This window comes from Armigeres subalbatus, chromosome 2 (genome assembly GCF_024139115.2).
Source record: "Armigeres subalbatus isolate Guangzhou_Male chromosome 2, GZ_Asu_2, whole genome shotgun sequence".
Taxonomy (NCBI): domain Eukaryota; kingdom Metazoa; phylum Arthropoda; class Insecta; order Diptera; family Culicidae; genus Armigeres; species Armigeres subalbatus.
Genome location: NC_085140.1, coordinates 236,094,460 through 236,114,229, shown reverse-complemented (window position 1 = coordinate 236,114,229; position 19,770 = coordinate 236,094,460). Strand labels below are relative to the sequence as shown.

The 19,770-nt window shown below is 41.7% G+C and overlaps 1 protein-coding gene across 7 annotated transcripts in view; it reads left to right on the top strand.

The window, feature by feature from the left end:
- Positions 1-13,215, top strand: part of LOC134211926 (bridge-like lipid transfer protein family member 1) — a 66,362-nt gene extending 53,147 nt beyond the window's left edge. For all 7 annotated transcript variants that reach the window (XM_062689333.1, XM_062689336.1, XM_062689334.1 and 4 more), the window contains 6 exons: positions 3,698-4,907; positions 5,719-7,410; positions 10,362-10,565; positions 10,636-10,766; positions 10,843-11,198; positions 12,709-13,215. In XM_062689333.1, the coding sequence (XP_062545317.1) occupies positions 3,698-4,907; positions 5,719-7,410; positions 10,362-10,565; positions 10,636-10,766; positions 10,843-11,198; positions 12,709-12,919 (3,804 nt within the window). In that variant the 3' untranslated portion in view covers positions 12,920-13,215. The remainder of the gene's footprint in view (positions 1-3,697; positions 4,908-5,718; positions 7,411-10,361; positions 10,566-10,635; positions 10,767-10,842; positions 11,199-12,708) is intronic.
- The last annotated feature ends 6,555 nt before the right edge of the window (positions 13,216-19,770 follow it).

Genomic DNA, 19,770 nt, shown 5'->3' with positions numbered 1-19,770 from the left:
GCAGTTGAGATTCCGGTGAAATTTCAAAGAAATCTGCGATTAATTTTAATTTACCTTGATATTATTTTCGTTTTTCCTCTGTTAGGCATTTTATGTTCATGTTAGGCATAGATTCAGGCATTCATTTCATGTTAGGCATAGATTCAGGCATTTTCATAACATCGCATTTTCCGGACTGGGTTTATGGGTTTAGGCGGACTCCTTCCTACCTGGTACAAAATATTTTCCTTGAAAAAGTTTCTACCACTTTCTACTTTCGAGAAAATTAGCGTTTGATGTTTGTGGTTAGATTTCTTTCGTCATGCATCGGTCTCTCGCCGAAAACAAGTTCAAACATTTCAATCAAAGTTCATTGCCTATGTTCCGGGTATTAAACCACCCGACTTGGACATTCATTCACAAAATGTTTACAACGTACTGAGGGTCGTGGGCTCGAGTCCCATCGAAGGGAAAGTGGTTACCTCCAATTCAATTTCCAAATCAAAATCTTCCACATAATGTACATATTCACATCTGAGTTTTCAGAAAGTTCAAACATGTTCGAAAGGGATTGCCTCATGCAGCCGAGTCAAGCTCTGTCAAGACAAAAAAAAATATGATCCTGTTCTCCGACGCGAAAAACTTTTCAGCATCGATGCTGACGCCAACGGCCGCACGGACTGGTTCATTTCACCGAAGAAAATTGTGGATGTTCTGGAGAAAATGAAGCTTTAATTCCAAACCAATCCGGCTGATGTTATGATGTTTGGCTTGGAGGCGTCCAATGGTTTGAAACTGTCGTTTGTTTTCATTTATGTTGGGTTTAAAATCAATATGGAATTATTTATCGGTATTTCAAAGGAACAAGTGCTTCCCTGGGTGAAGGCCAAATTCTCCGATGATCATAACGTTGTCGTACAGCATGATGGAGCGCCATGTCACACGTCCAATCAACCCAAACTGGCTGAAGAACAATATGAAATTTTGGTCGAAAGATTTCTGGCCCCCTAGCAGTCTGAATCTTAACCCGTTGGGTTATATAATAGGATTGCGGCATATTTTGAAGCACTAGCCTGCAAACCATCGCACCCTTGTGCGAAGGCCCTAACATAAGCATGGCAGTCGATGTCGGAGGACTAGGTTCGACAGGCGTGTTTTTAGCTCCAGCGTTGGCTTGAGGATATCTATATAATAAAAATGAGTTGAGATTTCCTTCCTGACGATTTAACTTGCGGACGGGTTGACCGATTTACAAGCTATTTTCCCTAATCGATTCGTTTTGGGATCCGCAAGGTTTGTATATACAAAAAGTTGGTGAATTTAACGGGGAAAAGTAAAAAATCATTAGAATACAATTTTGGGTCAGCTGTTGAGGAAAACAAAACAAACGCAAGGACATTGATCTAGAGTGCGGTGCTGCAAATAAGCTCATTGTAACATTTGCAACACCCGGGCAAAGCTGGGTAGTTTCCGCTAGTTATTAATAAAAATAGAGCACACATTCAGTAGATTTGTTTGAAAGGACCTTACAATGATAACTGAACTCAAAAATGTTTATATTATTGCTTGGAGCAGTTCAAATGGGATTTGAAAGCAACAGAAACAATGTTCGCATTATTTTCTGCAGCACCCTGTAATAAAAATTCTCCAGGATTTTCCAAATTTGCTCCTCCTACTAATGCTCCAAAAGCAGTTTCCCCTGGAGATCGTCTGTAAATTCATCCAAGAAAGTCCTCCTGAAAATATTCCAGAAATTGATCCTGGAAATCCTCTAGGAGTTCCTTCCTAGTCATTCAAGTCAGAAATTACTCCAAATAGTCCCCCAGAAATTTTGACCAGAATTCCTATAATTCTCAGGAAACTCCACACGGAATTCTTCCGGTTTTCCTTCGGAAGTTTCTCCGAGAATTCCTCCGGAATTTTCCCCAGGAATGCCTCCGGAAGTAACTCCATAAATTCCTTCGGAAATTCCTCGGAGGAAATCCTAGATAAAATTTCGGATGAATTCTTGAGGAAACTTTTGGAGGAAATCCTGAAGGAACTTTTGGAGAAATTCCTGAAGGAACTTCCGGAGGAATACTTGGAATTTTTGGAGGAAGTTCCGGAGGAATTCTTGGAAGAACTTCCGGAGGAATTACTGAAGGATCTATCGGAAAAAAAATCTGAAAGAACTTCCGGAGGAATTCCTGAAGGATCTATCGGAAGAATTTCTGAAAGAACTTCCGGAGCGATTCCTGGAAGAGCTTCCGGAGGGATTCCTGAAAGATCATCTGGAGGAATTCCTAAAGGATCTTCCGGTGGGATTTTTGATGGATCTTCCGGACGAATATCTAAAGGAACTTCCAGAGGAATGCTCGCTGGAAATTAAGGAAGAATTCCTGAAGGAGCTTCAGAAAATACTCCAGAGGGGTTGTCTGAAGGATTTTTTGCAGGAATTTCCATAGTAACCCCTGGGACAACTTCCATTGAAAATGCTCAAAATATTCATAGAATAATTACCAAAAGAATTTATCACGAATGAATTCCTTGAAAAAAATAAGCCTGAAAGATGTCACTGAGGAATTCCTAAAAGATATCGCCAAGGAATGCATACAAGAATTCAAAAAAGAGTTACCGAAAGAAATTCTGAAAGAACTCATGAAGGGTTTTTGGAAGAATTCTCGAGAGTTCTCCTTAAATAATCAAGGCTCATATATTTCTGTTCAAATCAAATACTCCTAAGGGGTTACTGGAAGAAATCTATAAGAAATAATTAGAAAAATTCCAAACGTAGATAAATTTCATAAGAAATGCTAGATATTATCTATACGGTATTCCTCACTTACACTTTTGTGACAATTTTTATCGGATGTTATATACGGGCTTCACGGAGAATTCCCAAACTCAATCCATCCACCGACCTAATTTAGGACACAAGCTGTAGGGAAAATCCTCAATCAACTTCTGAATAACTTCCCGAACAATTTTCCAAAGATATTTTTATACTTGTATTAGACAACAGTGGGCTCTGAGGCTGTGCGGTTAGCGACGTCAATCCTCTAAACGCATGTGCTGTGGAGTGTGGGTTCTATTCCCGAACCTAGTTCCAACCTGAGCGAATAAAAAAACGTTTTGACAGCACTTAGGTTGAAACTGGTTCCAAACTTGGTTGAAACTTTTTTAAATTGAATTTCGCTTGGTCTTAGCCAGTCGACAAACAAACTCAAAGAAAAAAAAACGAGTTCGACATGAGATTACAAGATACAAGTCAGAAATGTTGGGAAATTTGAAAGTACCTTAGTAACCACAAAGTGAGTAAAAATAGGCATCATATGTCTCTTATTCCATGCCTTCGGCATACATCAGAGTGCCCAAGAAGCATAAATCAGAAGAAAAAAGATTGCAGCAACTTAATTGTGACTGAATCCGGTCGCATATGAGTTACAGTAACCTATGTGGAACATATATGCTGCTATGGTGCACTATTACTAAACGTCTTTGAGATCTAGGTAATTCCATCTTTCTGAACTTCTTGGATTACTATTTCTCAGCGAAACACCCATAGCATATGGTTCTATTATCATCTGGATCAGGATGGATATCCTCAACCATATTCTTCTTACCAAACCTTTCCATTCCTGTATATTATAAATGCCCAAGCCTTCATGCCTGGTATTAAGATTTACACGCTTACTTGCGTAGTTACTGTAATAGATGTTTTTCCTTGTTTTCTTTACAGAAATGGAAACGACCGACGATCAGAAAAACAATGCTAAAAGCCACGAATCGGTCGCGATCATTCATAGCTCCATCCCCCACGAGGGAAGATCTCATAGAACAAGGCGAGGGTTCCACAAGTATTGAAGTAACGGGCAATGACGGCCTGCTTAACAGCTTACAAGAATCACCAAATCCAGGTCCATCGCGAACCGCATCTCTGAAGGTAAAAATTCCACAAGCCAATCGTGTTACGTTTACCGAAGCCATGCGCCAATCGTCACTTCCGAGTGCAGATTCCGAAACGGGTTATTCCGACTCTGGCTTTGATTGGCCGCGATGTGATGGATCATTGACTACATTGGACACTCCAGATCTTTTAGAAATTGATGGCGAGCAAGTTGAATTGCGGAAAAAGAGTCCTAATCATCCCCAAAAGCAGCAGGAGCCAAACATTGACTTCGAGCTGGACATCAAGGTGCTTGTAAAGTCTGGCAAATGTGTGCTGCACACAAAAGACCTGACAGATGACAAAATGTCGACAAGTGTGAGCAGCACCATAAAACACCACAAACGAGAACGAAGCATTGGTACAGATTGGGGTAGCCCGGTTCCTCCAAGGAGAAGTAAAGAGAAAGCCCGACTAAAATACTCGCCGCACACAGCCTTAGTTGATCTAACTATTTTCCACATTCCTGGACTGGATGTCAAATTGCAGTACCAATCACGTATTATCGATGACGATGCTTCACCAAGGCTGAGCACTGGTGATCCATTCGCAGCTACTCGAAAACATGGCTTGAAGCGAGCAACTCTTTTCGCTTGGATGACACTTCAAAGCATCCCGGAAGAAACTATCATCTCTCCGCACATTCTTGAGTTCCTAGAGCAAACACTCGAACCGATTCCATCGAAGGCGATATCAGTCCCATCTAATCCGGTCAACTTACAAATGCTCGAAAACAACTATGCCGTGTATGCCAGTTTTCCGGTCGACGTAGTGGTTTACTTCCATATGCAACCTTCGACATTCCGTTTCTCTTGCTTACCGATATCGCGAGTGGAGTGTATGCTCCAACTGCCCAGCTTGGATATCATATTTAGCTCTAATCGACAAGATGATGTGCCCTCCAATATTGGCCTGAGTGAAAGTGATGCCAAGTCGGCGGGAGGGCTTAGTGTCACCGGTTGTTTAGCGGATTTTAACGTTTACATATTCCACCCTTACGGAGGTAAGTAAAGTAATTATTGGAAAATATTCAGGTTTGGTCAGTTTTCTTCGAAATTAAACACACATAAATGGATGCGGATGCACGAATCCATAATTTGAAATGTGCCACATAGGTATACGTACTTCCTACATTTCGTTGAATTCTTAGATTAGATCCAATTTCAGTTTCCCAATATTTATAAAACTTTATCATTTAAAGTTGCGAAACAGAGAAGTACACGGGTTCCGGCCTTATAATGGTTAAGTGATGCTTCATCCTTTTTGTATCATTGATCTTCCTGGAAATCTGATTGTCTACAGCGTCATTACACCCATATCTTAAGCATTTAAAAGCTCCATAATCGTGGGTCTGGAGTGACGTTCCTCCGAATTCCCCGATTTCCCCGTTCCTCCAATTTCGTAACTTCCAACGAAGCCGCCAACCTCTATCCGATTCTCTGTCAGCATCGACAAATAGATATATGCTCACCATATCCATCGTCCACATCAGTGTGTTTGAATAATCAGAGTCACAAAAAAGTAATATTTGCTTAACAAATCCCTTTGGAATTTCTAAACAGCTATGCCCTAGAATTTTATTAAACCTTGCAGGCAAAACGCGGTAGTAGCAGTACTATATTTTCCTGACTTTTCTGAGGAAAGAACTCCGAATACTTCATTATTTCCTTGATATCTCATAATCTAAAGTATCCGTTATTAGCCAAGCAGCAATCATTCAGTACTTTTGAAACAATGTGTTCTCAATTTATTGCAGTTTTCCTAAATTCTCACAATTCATACAATGTTTATTCGTTTATCAATACTCTCTACAGGCAAGAAGACAAACCTCAAGGAATCCCATCAGTTCAGCCCGCTTGCAGACAGTGAACGGAAAGACTCGCTCAGCATAAATGTGGAATTTGTCAAATTTCACATCACACGGTCGAAGAAGATCAATTACGAGACGGGTCTGAGTCGGAAAATGTCGGACCAGTCCAAAGCCGTGATACGATTCTCCACCATTGTGGACATCGGATCAGCGTCGTTTAAATACGACATGCGAAGACTGACGGAGATTCTAGCCTTTCCCAAGGCGTGGTATCGGCGAAGCATTGTGAGGAGAATGTTCCTCGGTGATTTGAGCATACCGCAGGTCAGTATGTGTGATTTGGAAAGTGTTTCGGAAGGTAGCAGCATGCGAGCGGGTACCGATACGGAACTTCCTCAGGATAATCCTGAAACGTTGAGCCGTGATAAAATGAAGCTAAGCTTGGAGGATGACTTGCCGAAACACAGTGTAGGCAGCAGCAGTTCTACATGTACTACAGCAAAATTAAAAGATCGCAAGTCGTCCAGTATGGATTCGAATACTTCTCCCTCGGATGTTAATCAGGTTACGTCGTGGGAAACTTTGGTGCTATTTGCTGTTAATTTTACTAAGTTAAATGTTCAGATGAACATGGGTAACGTTATGGGGAATATTGTGTGGCTCACAAAGGCCTTCCGGAGCGATGGACGGCTGAGTATTGGCAGTACAGGTCACAAAAACATGTACATTGGAGTTGGTTTGGGAGGATCGTCGTTGGATGCGAAAGGAGGTATCGTTGGTGGTACGATCGAACTGAGTAAAATTGATACTTTTATCCATATTCGAGAAGATCCGGGTTGTGAACCAGATCATAAGGTTGGTATCAAGCTACTTGCGCTGGAGCTCAAATTTGACTACATGGGAACAAGTGTTTTAATGACTAGAATCAGTTCACTCAGTGCACAACTGAGAGATCAGTGGAAATTCTCAAAGGATCATGACTTTAGTAACACTCTTCCTACCAATTATCCTGCAATAATTTTAATTCATGGCGATCTCTCATGGGATCAACTACAAATGATGATCTCAAAGTCCACAACTGCAGATATTTTAAAAATGTTTTACAAGCTAGAGGAGTTTTTCTCGCAGCAATTCAAATCTTCTAAACGTGTTTTCTCGAATCTCGAACCACGTCTTACCGTAAACAACCGTTCAAGTGTTCGCCGCAAGGAGTCTACCAAAAAGAATCTAACTGTGCTACAGACAGCTGCAGAGCGAGAGATAAGTCATCATGATGCACGTCACCACCGCCACTGGCAAAGGCCTCTCAAGCAAACCAAGGGTCTATGGCTGTCTACTCTTGGAGTACCTCTTTCCAATATAGGAACCGTACTCGGTGGTACCATGGAGCTCCATGGTAAAAACATCTCTTTAGCTTGCTTCCACGGTGTAAATTTCAAATCAAAATCGTGGGCGTTGTTCAGCTTGAAGGAACCTTGCATTAATTTCGCTACGGAAGCACAGCACGTTGAATGTTCCGAAGAAGTGCATATCATTCAAACACTAACGTTCGGACTGGGCATGAACTCCCAGCAACCGCCGCAACATCACTCGAATGCAACCGTGGTTCGAATGTCGAGGAACGTGATTTTTCCGCCGCAGTTTAAAACACTGCACGAGTGGTTCCACTACGCTTTCGCCAACAGTGAGATTGATGGTAAGTTGTGATATTTGCTATTATATTATTTTTTATTATTTATCTCTTCATGGTTTTAATTAAACAATATGTAAGCTCATGCCCAAACCCGTAAGCTGGTGGATCGCTTTTGCGTAGTGTTTTACGGTGTAAGATCTACCAAACCGAACACTAGTTTAATACATTTTTTAGCTAGGGCAATAAGTTGTGGTAATTTAGGGATTCATCGTATTTATACCAATAGCAGTTTCTGTATATCCAGTATACAAAATTTATCGATTTTCTGATACATTTTTTTGCGTACCTACACAGTTTATCTAGAATAGGTTTTTCAGAATATTTATTTTTTTATTTTTTACAGCTTTAACACAACATTTTTTTAGGTAAATAGACAAAAATTAGCATAAATCTATCTTTCCATTATTGAATGATAACGCCAACTTCTTGTCATCTACACCGATGATCAAGATTTGAAATTTCCATACGAAAAATCATTCCATCGAAAAGATTAAATTTTGATTTTTAAATGTTCAGTTTATTCAAAGTTAATTTTCTATATTCCGGGTATTGAGCCACCCGGAGTGGTTATTAATTACTATGTCTGAAACTCGATTTATGCATATGCACAACATGTGACAGATTTAGTTCGAAAAATGTATTGAAGGGTAACCACTTCCTTCAGTGGGGTTTGATCCTACGAAACCAGTGCGCTAGACAGGTGCTTTCCCTACTAAGCTACGAAGGACCCCGTCGGCGTCGTCCTCCGTAGCTTAGCAGGTACTTCTGAAACCAAATTTCCAGCACCAGGCACGTATACAAAAACTCGCAATCTATATCAATCAGGTGGAGGACGATTCACGGACCTTCAGTAGTCTGCGTGGTTGACAACATGCAGCCATGGATCCAGCTGAATGGAAAAGACTTTTATATACTGCACAGGCCACTCCGGCATTAGTTCGAGCAAATAAAATAATATCGTGGTGACTGTACTGGTTTTTTTTATTCCTTACTTTATTTGTTTAGGCACTCTGTGTTACTTAACCGCTACTGTGCCGAGATCTACTGTGGAATTCTGCCGTACAGAATCCACACAGAATCTATTTTTAGATTTCCATTGCTCATTATTGTTGTCGTTACCAGTCCATCTCACCGTGAGTCCATTGTGTCCGTTTGTCCATGTCGTGCATTCAATGATCGTTGCATTGTTCGGTTGCCATTAAGCCGGGTCCGTTGGAGGAATGCCTCCGAGAAGAACAATTTCGTCAGTCGTCATCAGGCAGCCGCACGGTATGACGCGTTCCCCAATACGCTACCGCATGGGCTGCGCATCCGGCGACTGACGAGGGTTTGGTGGAGGGGCTGGGAATCGAACCCATGACCATCCGCTTGTAAGGCGAACATGTAGCCAACTACGCTACGGGACCCTCCTGACTGTACTGGTTAGTGTACATCATTTCTTCATTTAAATCATGAATTAACCCGGAATTAGGGAAATAGTAAATTACTTCCTTAAAACACGCATGTGCCCAGAATAAGGCAAAGAGACTCTTGTACAGCACGAGTTTTTTTTTTAATTCTATACCAAACGGTCATTATGCCGTGTGGCCGTTATGCCAAATTACCCTTGAATCATTGTGATTATTATTGTTTTTATGCCAAATATGTAGTCTTTATGTCAAACGTCAGCCTCGTTATAGGCTGCCAATTGCTCCAGAATCCCATCGATTACGATGCTTACGATGACGGACAGTAGCGGTGATGGAATATGTATATCCTTACCTCACTCCAGCTACGACCCAGATGGGAATTCCTTGTACTGTGCTTCGATAAAGCTGATGATTTTCTCAAGAACTTCCTTACAATGCTGAGCGCCCTACTTATTCTCGTAATTCAGAGAATTTAAAGCTGTTTAGTAGTCATTGAAATCAAATAATGGGGCTCTTGGAGATCATTAACCCGTTTCGGTCTGGCCTAGAAAACAAAATTGAAATAACCCGTTTGCACTGCCCACATGATGGGAGACCTGACGACGAGAAAGAAGCGTTCTATGCACAGCTAGAGCAGACATACGATGGATGCCCGCTGCGGGACGTCAAAATCGTCATCGGCGACATGAAGGCTGCGGCAGGCAGGTTGGAAATGTATAGACCGGTCATCGGACCAGATAGTCTGCATATCGTATCGAACTACAACGGCACACGATGCATAGAATATTTATGGAGCTCATCTAACCAAGAAACCGAAACTGGTCAATAAATGATTGATCACTTTGCATAAACATTCTGGGCACTTTCGCTCATTTATTAATGGTTTTAAGAAAAAATCCCGGTTTTGACTGCACCTGACCAAGGACCTCCGATTAATAAATCCGGCCGGATTGGCACCATTGTCAAATCATGTACCAAAAATGGTGACGCTTCTTCCCTGAAAATGTCATGGCAATCGAACATAACGAGTTATTTTAATTTTAATTTCTAGCTCAGACCTCTCCCAGATCCCTGGGGCCCTCCGTAGCCTAGCGGTAAGATGCGCGGCTATAAAGCAAGACCATGCTGAAGGTGGCTGGGTCCGATTTCCAGTGCCGATTAAGGCAAGTTTCGGTTTGGAAATTCTCTCGACTGCGACATAAAAGTATCATCGTGTTAGCCTCATGATGTACGAAAAATGGTAACTTGGCTCAGAAACAATGAGCCTCTTAACATTTATCTTAGTCGTATTCATTTTCGCCTGGCTTAGGCGCCGCATGATATCGCAAAGGAAGTGAATATCTCTGGTTACTGCGATTTTCTCATTAAGGTACAGAGAGTTCGTCCACGCTCGTTTGTCCCGCCGACATGAACGCTTCATTTTCTTCTCATTTTACTTTCTGAAGCCAAAATTTTTCTAGTATTTATGTTGAACTATATTACCGCAATCTATGGACTTTGTAAAACAATTAATTAATCAATCCTTTTTTTCTCTCGCTGGAACAGCGGTTGATCGTTTCCCGGTGCTGGAACGAGACAAGGAACATCATACGAATTCGATCGAGCGTGCTCGTGGAGGTGGAGGTACATCTTCCCATCCCAAGCTTCAGGATCCAAATCACAACCGGGAGGTGATTTTTGCCCTTCCTAGTCTGCAGCTCCATTTCAAAACGGAACATCTGCAAGGAATTAGCACTCCGGAGGCATGTCGTAAGTGAATATGGAAGCAGTGCTGTTTTGATGACGAATTTGACAATTAAATTTTTATTTCATTATTCAGAAGAGAAGCCGCTGGTCGAGTGTAGTTTCATCACTGAATTTGAGGATCACATTTTTGTGACCGTTGACGCGGATGCATTTTTCTTCCTTCACGACTTGATCACATCCTATTTGAAGGAGAAAGAAAAAGTGGTATGCATTCAATTTCAAACTTAGACATGTTTATTTTTATGTATTCTCATGTGATCTCTTCTTTATTTGCTACTAGCTCGGTACAATAACCAGCGCACGTGCAGCGTCACCCAGTCCTCAACCGACAACTCCATCACCATCGCCCACACCGGAAGTATCATCTCTGAAACCCGTCAAGAGTGCTTGTCAGTTGGGAGCTTCTTCAATGCATGATCTCTCGTCGTCATCCGGTTCTTCGGTTGCCAATGGGAGCGCAGTGAATTTGAATGATATCGGTGCGTCAGGTTCGAGCAATCGAGCCGCTTCGGAGGAAAAACAATCCAACTCGAAAAATGTGCATATCAAAGTGGATAAGGCTGAAAACGAGGTGACAATTAGAACCGATTGGAGACACTTCAATTGCAAAACATGGCATCTGGAGCCAACAGTAAGGTAAGTTTGATATGTTTTAGTTTTAGTTTAGTGTTAAACAGTTTTGAATATTTTTAAACTTGTTCAGAGAACATTAACACACATCGTAGCCCAAATTGCTACCCACTTGAGGGTGACTGGGGTAATAAGCACCACTGGGGCAAACCAATCCTTTGGAATTTTTGGAGTTGCTTTCGGCATTTTTTTAGCGTTTTTACTACAGCGCATGTAGTTGGGAAGTCGAACTATCAATCCCAGGGTTGTAAATTTTCGGCAGCACTGGATGAAGGTGATGTTTTTTTATATCATGTTTTTATTTTCTTCCTGCTTTGAAATCAACCTCACATTCCCGGAGAGGCAGAAAAGTAAACAACAGAACTCACATCACCCACTGCGCCGCGAAGATGAAATTTACCACAGCAAAATGTACACATTCACCCACCAAATTGAAAAAAATCACCACGCGTTTAAATGGGCCACTCACAGTCATACGGTACGGCGCGAACTGAGCAGCCTGTCAGAGCGACTTGTGAGTGGCTGAATGCGAAATTGAACTGTCGGTGTTGGAAGTGATTTTTCGGCTGCACCCAGTCGCACTCACCACGGCGGCGATGAAGGCGACTGCAGATTATACTGAGATCCATGTATTTCACTGCATTGACTGTGAAATATTTCTACCCTGATCAATCCAGCAGAATTTATTTATTATTTTCTCAGACTAAGGCCGGGGTGGCCTGTACAGTGCATACAAGTTTTCTCCATTCAGCTCGGTCCTAGGCTGCACGTAGCCAACCACGCAGTCTGCAGACCCGAGCAAAGCTTGAGAGCAAAACTTGTTTTGATGTTGTGAAATCGTCGAATATGATTACTTAATTTGATACATACAATTTAGAAATCAACAGCAAATTGAGATCAAAATATGTAATCAGTCATGATGAATCATATTTGAAAACAAATTATGATTTCAATTTGATATCAATATCAAAATATGTTTTCTATATGCTCTCATTATGTTTTCAGACTTTGCTCGGGGAGGGTCTGCAAATCATCAAGTCAATTGTATCGAGTCGTATTTTTTCCAATCGTTCGTAATAATTGTTTTTAAAGGCGGCTTATTGGGCCTGCGCAAACCTCCTGTCTCGTCGGAAGGCCGTCGTGTTAGGTCTGTCCAGGACTCGGGCTTGTGCGCTCGCAATTATCCTGGGGTCGTCAAGACCTTGGACATAGTCCCTGCTGCCCCCAATCCAGGAGAAAGCATTCTTGAAAATAGGTTGGAAACACCACTCAAACGCCAAAAAACCGTAAAAATAGTCGAGAACCGGATTAACGCGTCGGAGCAACAAGAGGCGAATAAGAGGGAGAGGATATTATAGTCAGTTAAATTGAAGCCCAACTAACTTCCGTACTAGATGTGCTACAATCTTAGCCCAATGAGTGAAAGTTGACTGTTAAAAAAAAAACGCCTGAAAAATTATATTCATAACACATATGAAACAGTTCTAATTCTTGAAATTTAATCTTTATATTCCAGACTGTTATCGTGGGCAGGTAAATCAATTGAACCGTATGGAATCGATTACATTCTGAATAAGTTGGGATTCAGTCACGCGCGAACTACCATACCAAAATGGCTGCAGAGGGGGGTAATGGATCCTTTGGATAAGGTTGAGGCTATGCTTATGCTACAATTATTGCTCATGGCGAGGGAAAACGACACAGACGGGAAAGATCAGGAGAAATAAATTCCGGGTGAGGTAAGACTTTAAATTTATCTAACACAGTTACATAATGATAATCATACAGCATTGAAATAGTGAAAACAATACGCAAAAACAATGGTAATCAATATCTTCAGTGTAGGAACATAATTGTTCAGTGGTACAACTTTCCTAGTCCGTGCTTTAAGCAGCATCGCAATATGTAGAGCAGTTGTGTATGCAACTGCACAGCTTTCTGTGTTCTCAAAGTTATCTGAATGTAACCACAAGAAAAATCTTATTCTTCATGTTCGAATAAAACAATAGTCATCAATAATGCATCAGTGTTCTCATGTACTTTTTACACGTCCGAACATTTTCCTGCTGGTTAATTTAGGGACTTTTTGTTAATAATAATTATTATTCCTGTATTATTCGGGCCTAATCCCGTCGTAGAAAGATCACGTCTGAACATCACCTTCTAATTGGCGAGATCCGTTTACGCTTTGCTCGGAAACAGAGGCGGGAGAAGAGCCGCGGGCGGCCATTCAACATACGTCGACTAGAAGATCCAGCTGTGAAAAGATCGTTCATTGAAGAACTTGGAGCTCGGGCAGCGGATGTGCTGGAGAAGAAGAGCAGTGGTCGGCCATCAAGAATGCCTTTATCGAAACAAGCGACAACAACCTGGGTGAGCTGCACACTCAGTGGAAGAAGTGGATTACAGATGCAGCATGGCGGAAAATTGAGGAGCGTAGAGAAGCAAAGGCCGCGATAGATCGGGCAAGAACCAAATCAGTCTCGTATGAGTCCCGTCAACGGTATTCTGCTCTAGAGAAGGAAGCTGAACGCTGCTGCAAACCGGGACAAGCGAGCGTGGGTAGACTCCCTGTCCGACGAAGGGGAGAAAACTGCAATAACAGGCGATATTCGCCTCCTCTACGATATCTCACTACACATGAGTGGATTGAGGATGAATCCGAGGATCCCGGTGAAGAACGCGACAGGCCAGTTACTCATCGACCCAACTGATCAGCTGAAACGTTGGTTCGAGCATTCCGAACAACTTCTTCAAGCTTCGACGCCCGACCAACCATCAATATCTCGGCAAGAGTGCGACGCATTACCCGCGTCAACTTCAAAGCTCCATCATTGCAGGAGATTGAAGCGGATAGCTGCTTGCATGAAATCCAATAAGGCTCCAGGGATAGATCGCATTTTAGTAGAGCAAATGTAGCATAAACTATTCTGCAATATCTGGGAAGTCGCTACTTATTTAGCCAACTGGAGCATGTACGACAATTGGCGGGGCATCATATTACTGTGCATTGTTCTTAAAGGTTTGGCCGTGTACCGAACCGTGAGCTCTGGCATATATGGAGCATCTAAACGATTTTGATATGGCTGATGATATTGCTCTACTAGCACAAAGGCGCCCTGATATGCAGAGCAAGCTGAACGACCTGGCCGAACGCTCCTCTACGGCGGGTCCCTGAGCCCGCACCGATGTTCTGGCTGTACCTCTCCCGTATTCACCCGAGCGTCAAACCGGAATCTATTAAGATGCTGCAAAGGACTGCATTCAGTGTGAAAATTCGGTCAAAGTGGTCCCGCTAGTGATGAAAAAAATTGACATTAAAAGTATGTGCTTCATATCGTTCAAAGTTGGGATTGATCCAAGCTCCGTGAAGTCGCACTAATTACGAATACATGGGCTATAGGTCTTCTATTTCGAGAATTCGGGGATACCAGCTTAAAAAACATGTGGAAGTCGCTGCTAAACACATCAATCTTCACGGTTTCTCCTGTTGGCGAAGTCTTCCTGTTGTCGACACCTACTTCTCCGGAACAAATGAACTGAATTCGCCACCCACAATGCATGCGACCTCTGCAATAGGACGCACCGATAACAGCATTTTGGGAGTCCCCAGTTCCTCTTAATCGGTTGCGCCTACTGCAACAGCGTCCTGGCTCTGAGTTTAGAAGCGGATTAGGGAGCTTCCAACTTACTATTCAAGGCAATACATTTTTTATCGTTGAAATTCATCGCCTTATGCAGATTCAAATTTCAGCATCGCCTTTCAACACTCAATCTCTGATGGTTTATCGCTTGAAATTATCCCAAGCTTTTGATTTGCGCAGGCCAAACTTATGTTATCTCTGCTGACATCTATTCGGAATTGTCTCCGAGTTTCATCTAACGCACAGGATCAACGTACTTACACGAATTAATTACCATTTTTCTACCGCAACATCAAGTCTCTGCAATGCATTCATCCAATTTTCATCTGGGACGCGCATTTGACACCAGCTGTGAGGAAGCCCCCATTCCTCTCAACGCAGTCCAGCCAGCAGCCGTCCCGGTCCTGCGTCTGAGTTAAGAGACGGGGTCTTCTGAAATCCTATAATTAGCATGTACAATCAGTTACCAGTATCTTCTGTACCTGAGAGCGTACAGATTTCTAATATTGCTACATTTTCTCCACCAGTTCACCTCCACCTACCGGATGTTTGGGGCCGTACACATATTACGTAATCACTTATGGGGGGTTTATTGTTTTCTTACGCACCATATAAATAAAAAATCATTTGAATGAGAAAAATCTTACATGGGAGAAGGGGGGGTCGAGAAACCCAGAAAAAATGCTTACGTAATTAGTGTACGGCCCCTTTTCAGTGGTAGGAGTGCGGTTCCAGAATCTTCGTATGTCTTGATATACCACTAGAACGTCGGTGAGATCATTAGTTCTCTTGTCGATTATCATTTGGCCCTGAGCGATGGCTGCTACAACGTATATGCCTTCGCCAAAACCTGGGGTGGCATCTCGTTTCGAACGAAATTCTATCGAATCGAGCATGTTTGGCATCACGTGTTTCGATTCGATTTCGAACGATAAAAGGAGGTACATGACTAGCGAGATGTTATGGCATTATGGATACTCGATAGCACACTCGAGAACAACTCAAGTCGGATGCAAAACGCTCGTCACCTTTAATGCTTTCAAATGTTGTTCGAGAGTCATTTCTTGTTGAAAGTTTATAATATACTATTATTTCTGTACGTGAAGAGAATGAATGTTTTATTATTGTATTTCGAGAGAAGGAATGCCATTAGTATGCCTTCTTTTAAAATTTCAAATGCTATTTCTAATTATTTTTTTAAATGGAATTCAAGTGTAAATCTTCAGTTATGCTGACATATTCGTTTTATTTGGTTGATTTTAATAAATCATAAAAATATTGATGAAGTGAGCCAAAAACAAATTAATTTGTTTATTATTATTATTATATCTATTATATACTGAAGTCGCTGTTTATGTGGGGGATACGGACTGTGTTATTTTCAAAATACACATAAAAATCTCGTTAATCGAATTTCATGTAAAAACCGATTTCAACGAAATTAGTTTTTTAGTGATTTTTTGGTATTTTCTGGCGAATTCGAAAAACCACGTAAAAACATCTGGGAAAAATTTTCGTAAAGGGGTTTAGAATGACCCCAGTGCATTCAGTTAAAACACATTAGGGGCGATTCAAATATGACGTCCACTACTTTTTGAGATTTCTAGATACCCCCTCCCCCCTCTATCACGCTTTTTTGTATAACTAGTATACTGCCGTGAATCGCATATTTGTCCCATATTAATAGGAAACCCAGCAAAGATGGGACAGATATGCGATTCACGGCAGTATATGTAGTGTCACAAAATCTTAGACCCCCTTCCCCCTAATATGAAAGCAATTTATTGCTGAGCTTAATTGTAGCTTTGAATTTTCATTTTAAAATGAATGTTGGTCTGTTGATTTTTTTTTGTCGTAGCCAGTGTTGTAAAATGTCATTTGCATTCGATTGTATAATATTTCCAGAACTTGTTCAGAAGTTAGCTATCGGCTCTTGTGGTATGTCTAACTTATAGCCCTTTAATGTGCCTACAACATTGTCTGATCGTAGCAATGTCTCAATTGAAGAGATTTTAAAAATCGGTCACATTCTTTGCCGATCGCTTGAAGCAGCCGGTTGTGAAGGACCGTGTCTCATCGCAGGCAATAGCTTTATTTTCTCAGTGAGTTTTTTCTCAAATAGTTTTAGTTTTTTATATCCCGCGGTATCCCACTGTGGATAAAGTGATTGCCGTAGGCGATTCGCGATCGTAAAGAAGGTGTACGTACGGCAAGGGTCGCGCGTGCATTTTACAAAGTGATTGAATTATCACAAACATTATCGGTCCCATCCAGTGGAAGACCGATCATTGGGAACAAATAGCCCAAAAGGAACAGATGAGTATAACACATTGTATCCAACGTTTCTATTGTATCAGTTTGCCACCACACAGCAGTGGTCGGGCTGTTGTCCGTTTTTACTTTTGCCGGCCGTCTGTTACCGTTGTCTGGTACAGCGTGCGACAAAAAAAAATATTTTCGCAGGAGTTGAAATTCAATAACGGAAATATTTGTTTGTTTTTTTTTCTTTTCTTCTTTTTTAGTTTAACTAGTTTTAAGTCCATTTTCTATATTTCTTAATTTGTTTTTTTTTACTTTGATTTATTTTGCGTTCGATGGATGAAGAAAACGGAGGCGAAACGCCTCCCAAAGACAATGTCGTTCGCAGGCGATTCTACCAGGCTTCTTCGCCTGGGCCTTGGGTTGTTTACTTTCGGCAGAAAGTGAAAAGTATTGATTTTTTAGGAATCAAACGTGACTTGACGCGTCGTTTTCCGAAAACTGATTTTCATCAGATCAATCGGAACAAATTACGTGTAACCGCACCTACATACCAGGATGCAAATGGCATCGCAAAAGACCAGAACTATAATGTGGAATATTTGGTTTATGTGCCCTCGCGGGAGGTCGAGATTGAAGGCGTGATTAACGCAGCGAGCCTGACTTGCAAGGATGTACTTGCAGGAAAAGGCCGTTTAAAGAATGCCCTGCAATCTACCGTGGACATTCTGGACTGCAAGGAATTGCATTCAGCAGCCATGGTAGATGGTAAAAAAGTATATTCGAAGTCAGGTTCGCTACGGGTAACGTTTGCCGGTTCGATACTCCCAAAATATGTAGATATCGAAAATATGTTGTTTCCGGTGCGTCTTTTTGTACCCAGAGTTTTCAATTGTACCAACTGCAAACAGTTGGGGCACACTGCCGAGTTTTGCGACAACAAGCCCCGTTGTGGCAAATGTTTTGAAAAACATAGGGAGGAGTCCTGCCAACAACAAGTTACAAAGTGCGCTTATTGTGGCATGGATCCTCCCCATGGTTTGCAAGAATGTCCGGTGTACAAAAAGCGTACCCAAAAAGTTAAGCGTTCGTTAGTGCAGCGCTCTAAGCAGTCGTATGCAGAAATGGTGATGTCGCAAGACACATCCGCAACTGCCAACGCAACGGCTGCTATTTCAGCTGCCATTCAAGTAAATGATTTTTATGATGTCATTTCCATAGACGAATCGGACTCTGACGTAGCCGATATGGATGATTCTGCGGAGGTACACGCACCCGAAAAGAGGAAGAAACAGTCTTCCCCGGGATTGCGCCGTAAGAAAACAAAAATCATCCCTAGAAGCTTGCCTAAATCTGATGGTAATGGGGGATTATTTAAAATTCCGAATTCCCGCCATTGCCTAAAACTGACATTACAAAGAAACTTCAGTCAAGGAATATCTCTGAGCAGAAAACTGATACTCGCACTTCCAAGAAAAGAACCTCGTCCAAGCGAGGATTGATATCCTTTAAGGACCTTGTGGAACGTATTTTGAACTTATTCAATATTCCGAATTCATTGAGGCCAATCATTGACCTCTTTATTCCAACAGTTGAAAGTTATCTGAAGCAATTGACTGTTTCATGGCCCCTTCTTGCAGGACTTGTATCTTTCGATGGATAATACGGCCATACAAGATACAATCACTGTGCTGCAGTGGAACTGTCATAGTCTGAAACATAAATTGGACGTGTTTAAGTTTTTAATTCGCAACTCCGATTGCGATATATTTGCACTCTGTGAAACATGGCTTTCTTCTGAAGATGAAATCAACTTCCACGATTTTAACATTATTCGCCAAGATCGGAGTCTCTCTTTTATCATCCCCAGTTTTAATACTGGGTGATATGAATGCACATGGTATTGCATGGGGCGAAACTAGAGACGATAACAGAGCGCCTATTTTCTATGATTTGTGCGACAATTTCAACTTGAATATTTTGAACACAGGCGAAGTAACTCGAATAGGACCTCAAGGTCAGGAAAGTCGAATAGATCTGTCTTTATGCTCTAATTCACTATCATTAGATTGCACGGGGAAGGTAATCCAAGATCCCCATGGTAGTGACCACATGCCGATAGTCACCACAATCAAAAGCGGCTATCAACGATCAGTGCCAGTTAATGTTCCTTTCGACCTCACGAAAAACATTGACTGGCAAAAATTTGCATCGGCGGTAAAAATTGGTATTGAAGCAACTGATATTCTTCCTCCACTGGCTGAGTATCAATTCCTTACCGAATTGATTCATAAAAGCGCACTAGAAACTCAGAAACGATGCGTTCCAAGTACATCTGTCATGAGAAAACCAGCCACTCCTGGATGGGATGATGAATGTACTAAGTTGTATTCCGAGAAATCTGATGCCTTCAAGGCTTTCCGTAAACACGGAAGGTCTGAGCTTTTCGAAGAGTATTTGAGGCTTGAAAGAAAGCTAAAATCTTCTCAAGGCTAAAAAATGTAGCTACTGGGGACGTTTTGTCGAGGGACTATCACAAGAAACCTCAATGACAACACTTTGGAAAACGGCCCGCAACAGGCGGAACCGCATTTCCACCAACGAGAGTGAAGAATACTCCAATCGATGGATATTCAACTTCGCAAAAAAGGTCTTTCCAGATTCCGTACCAGCTG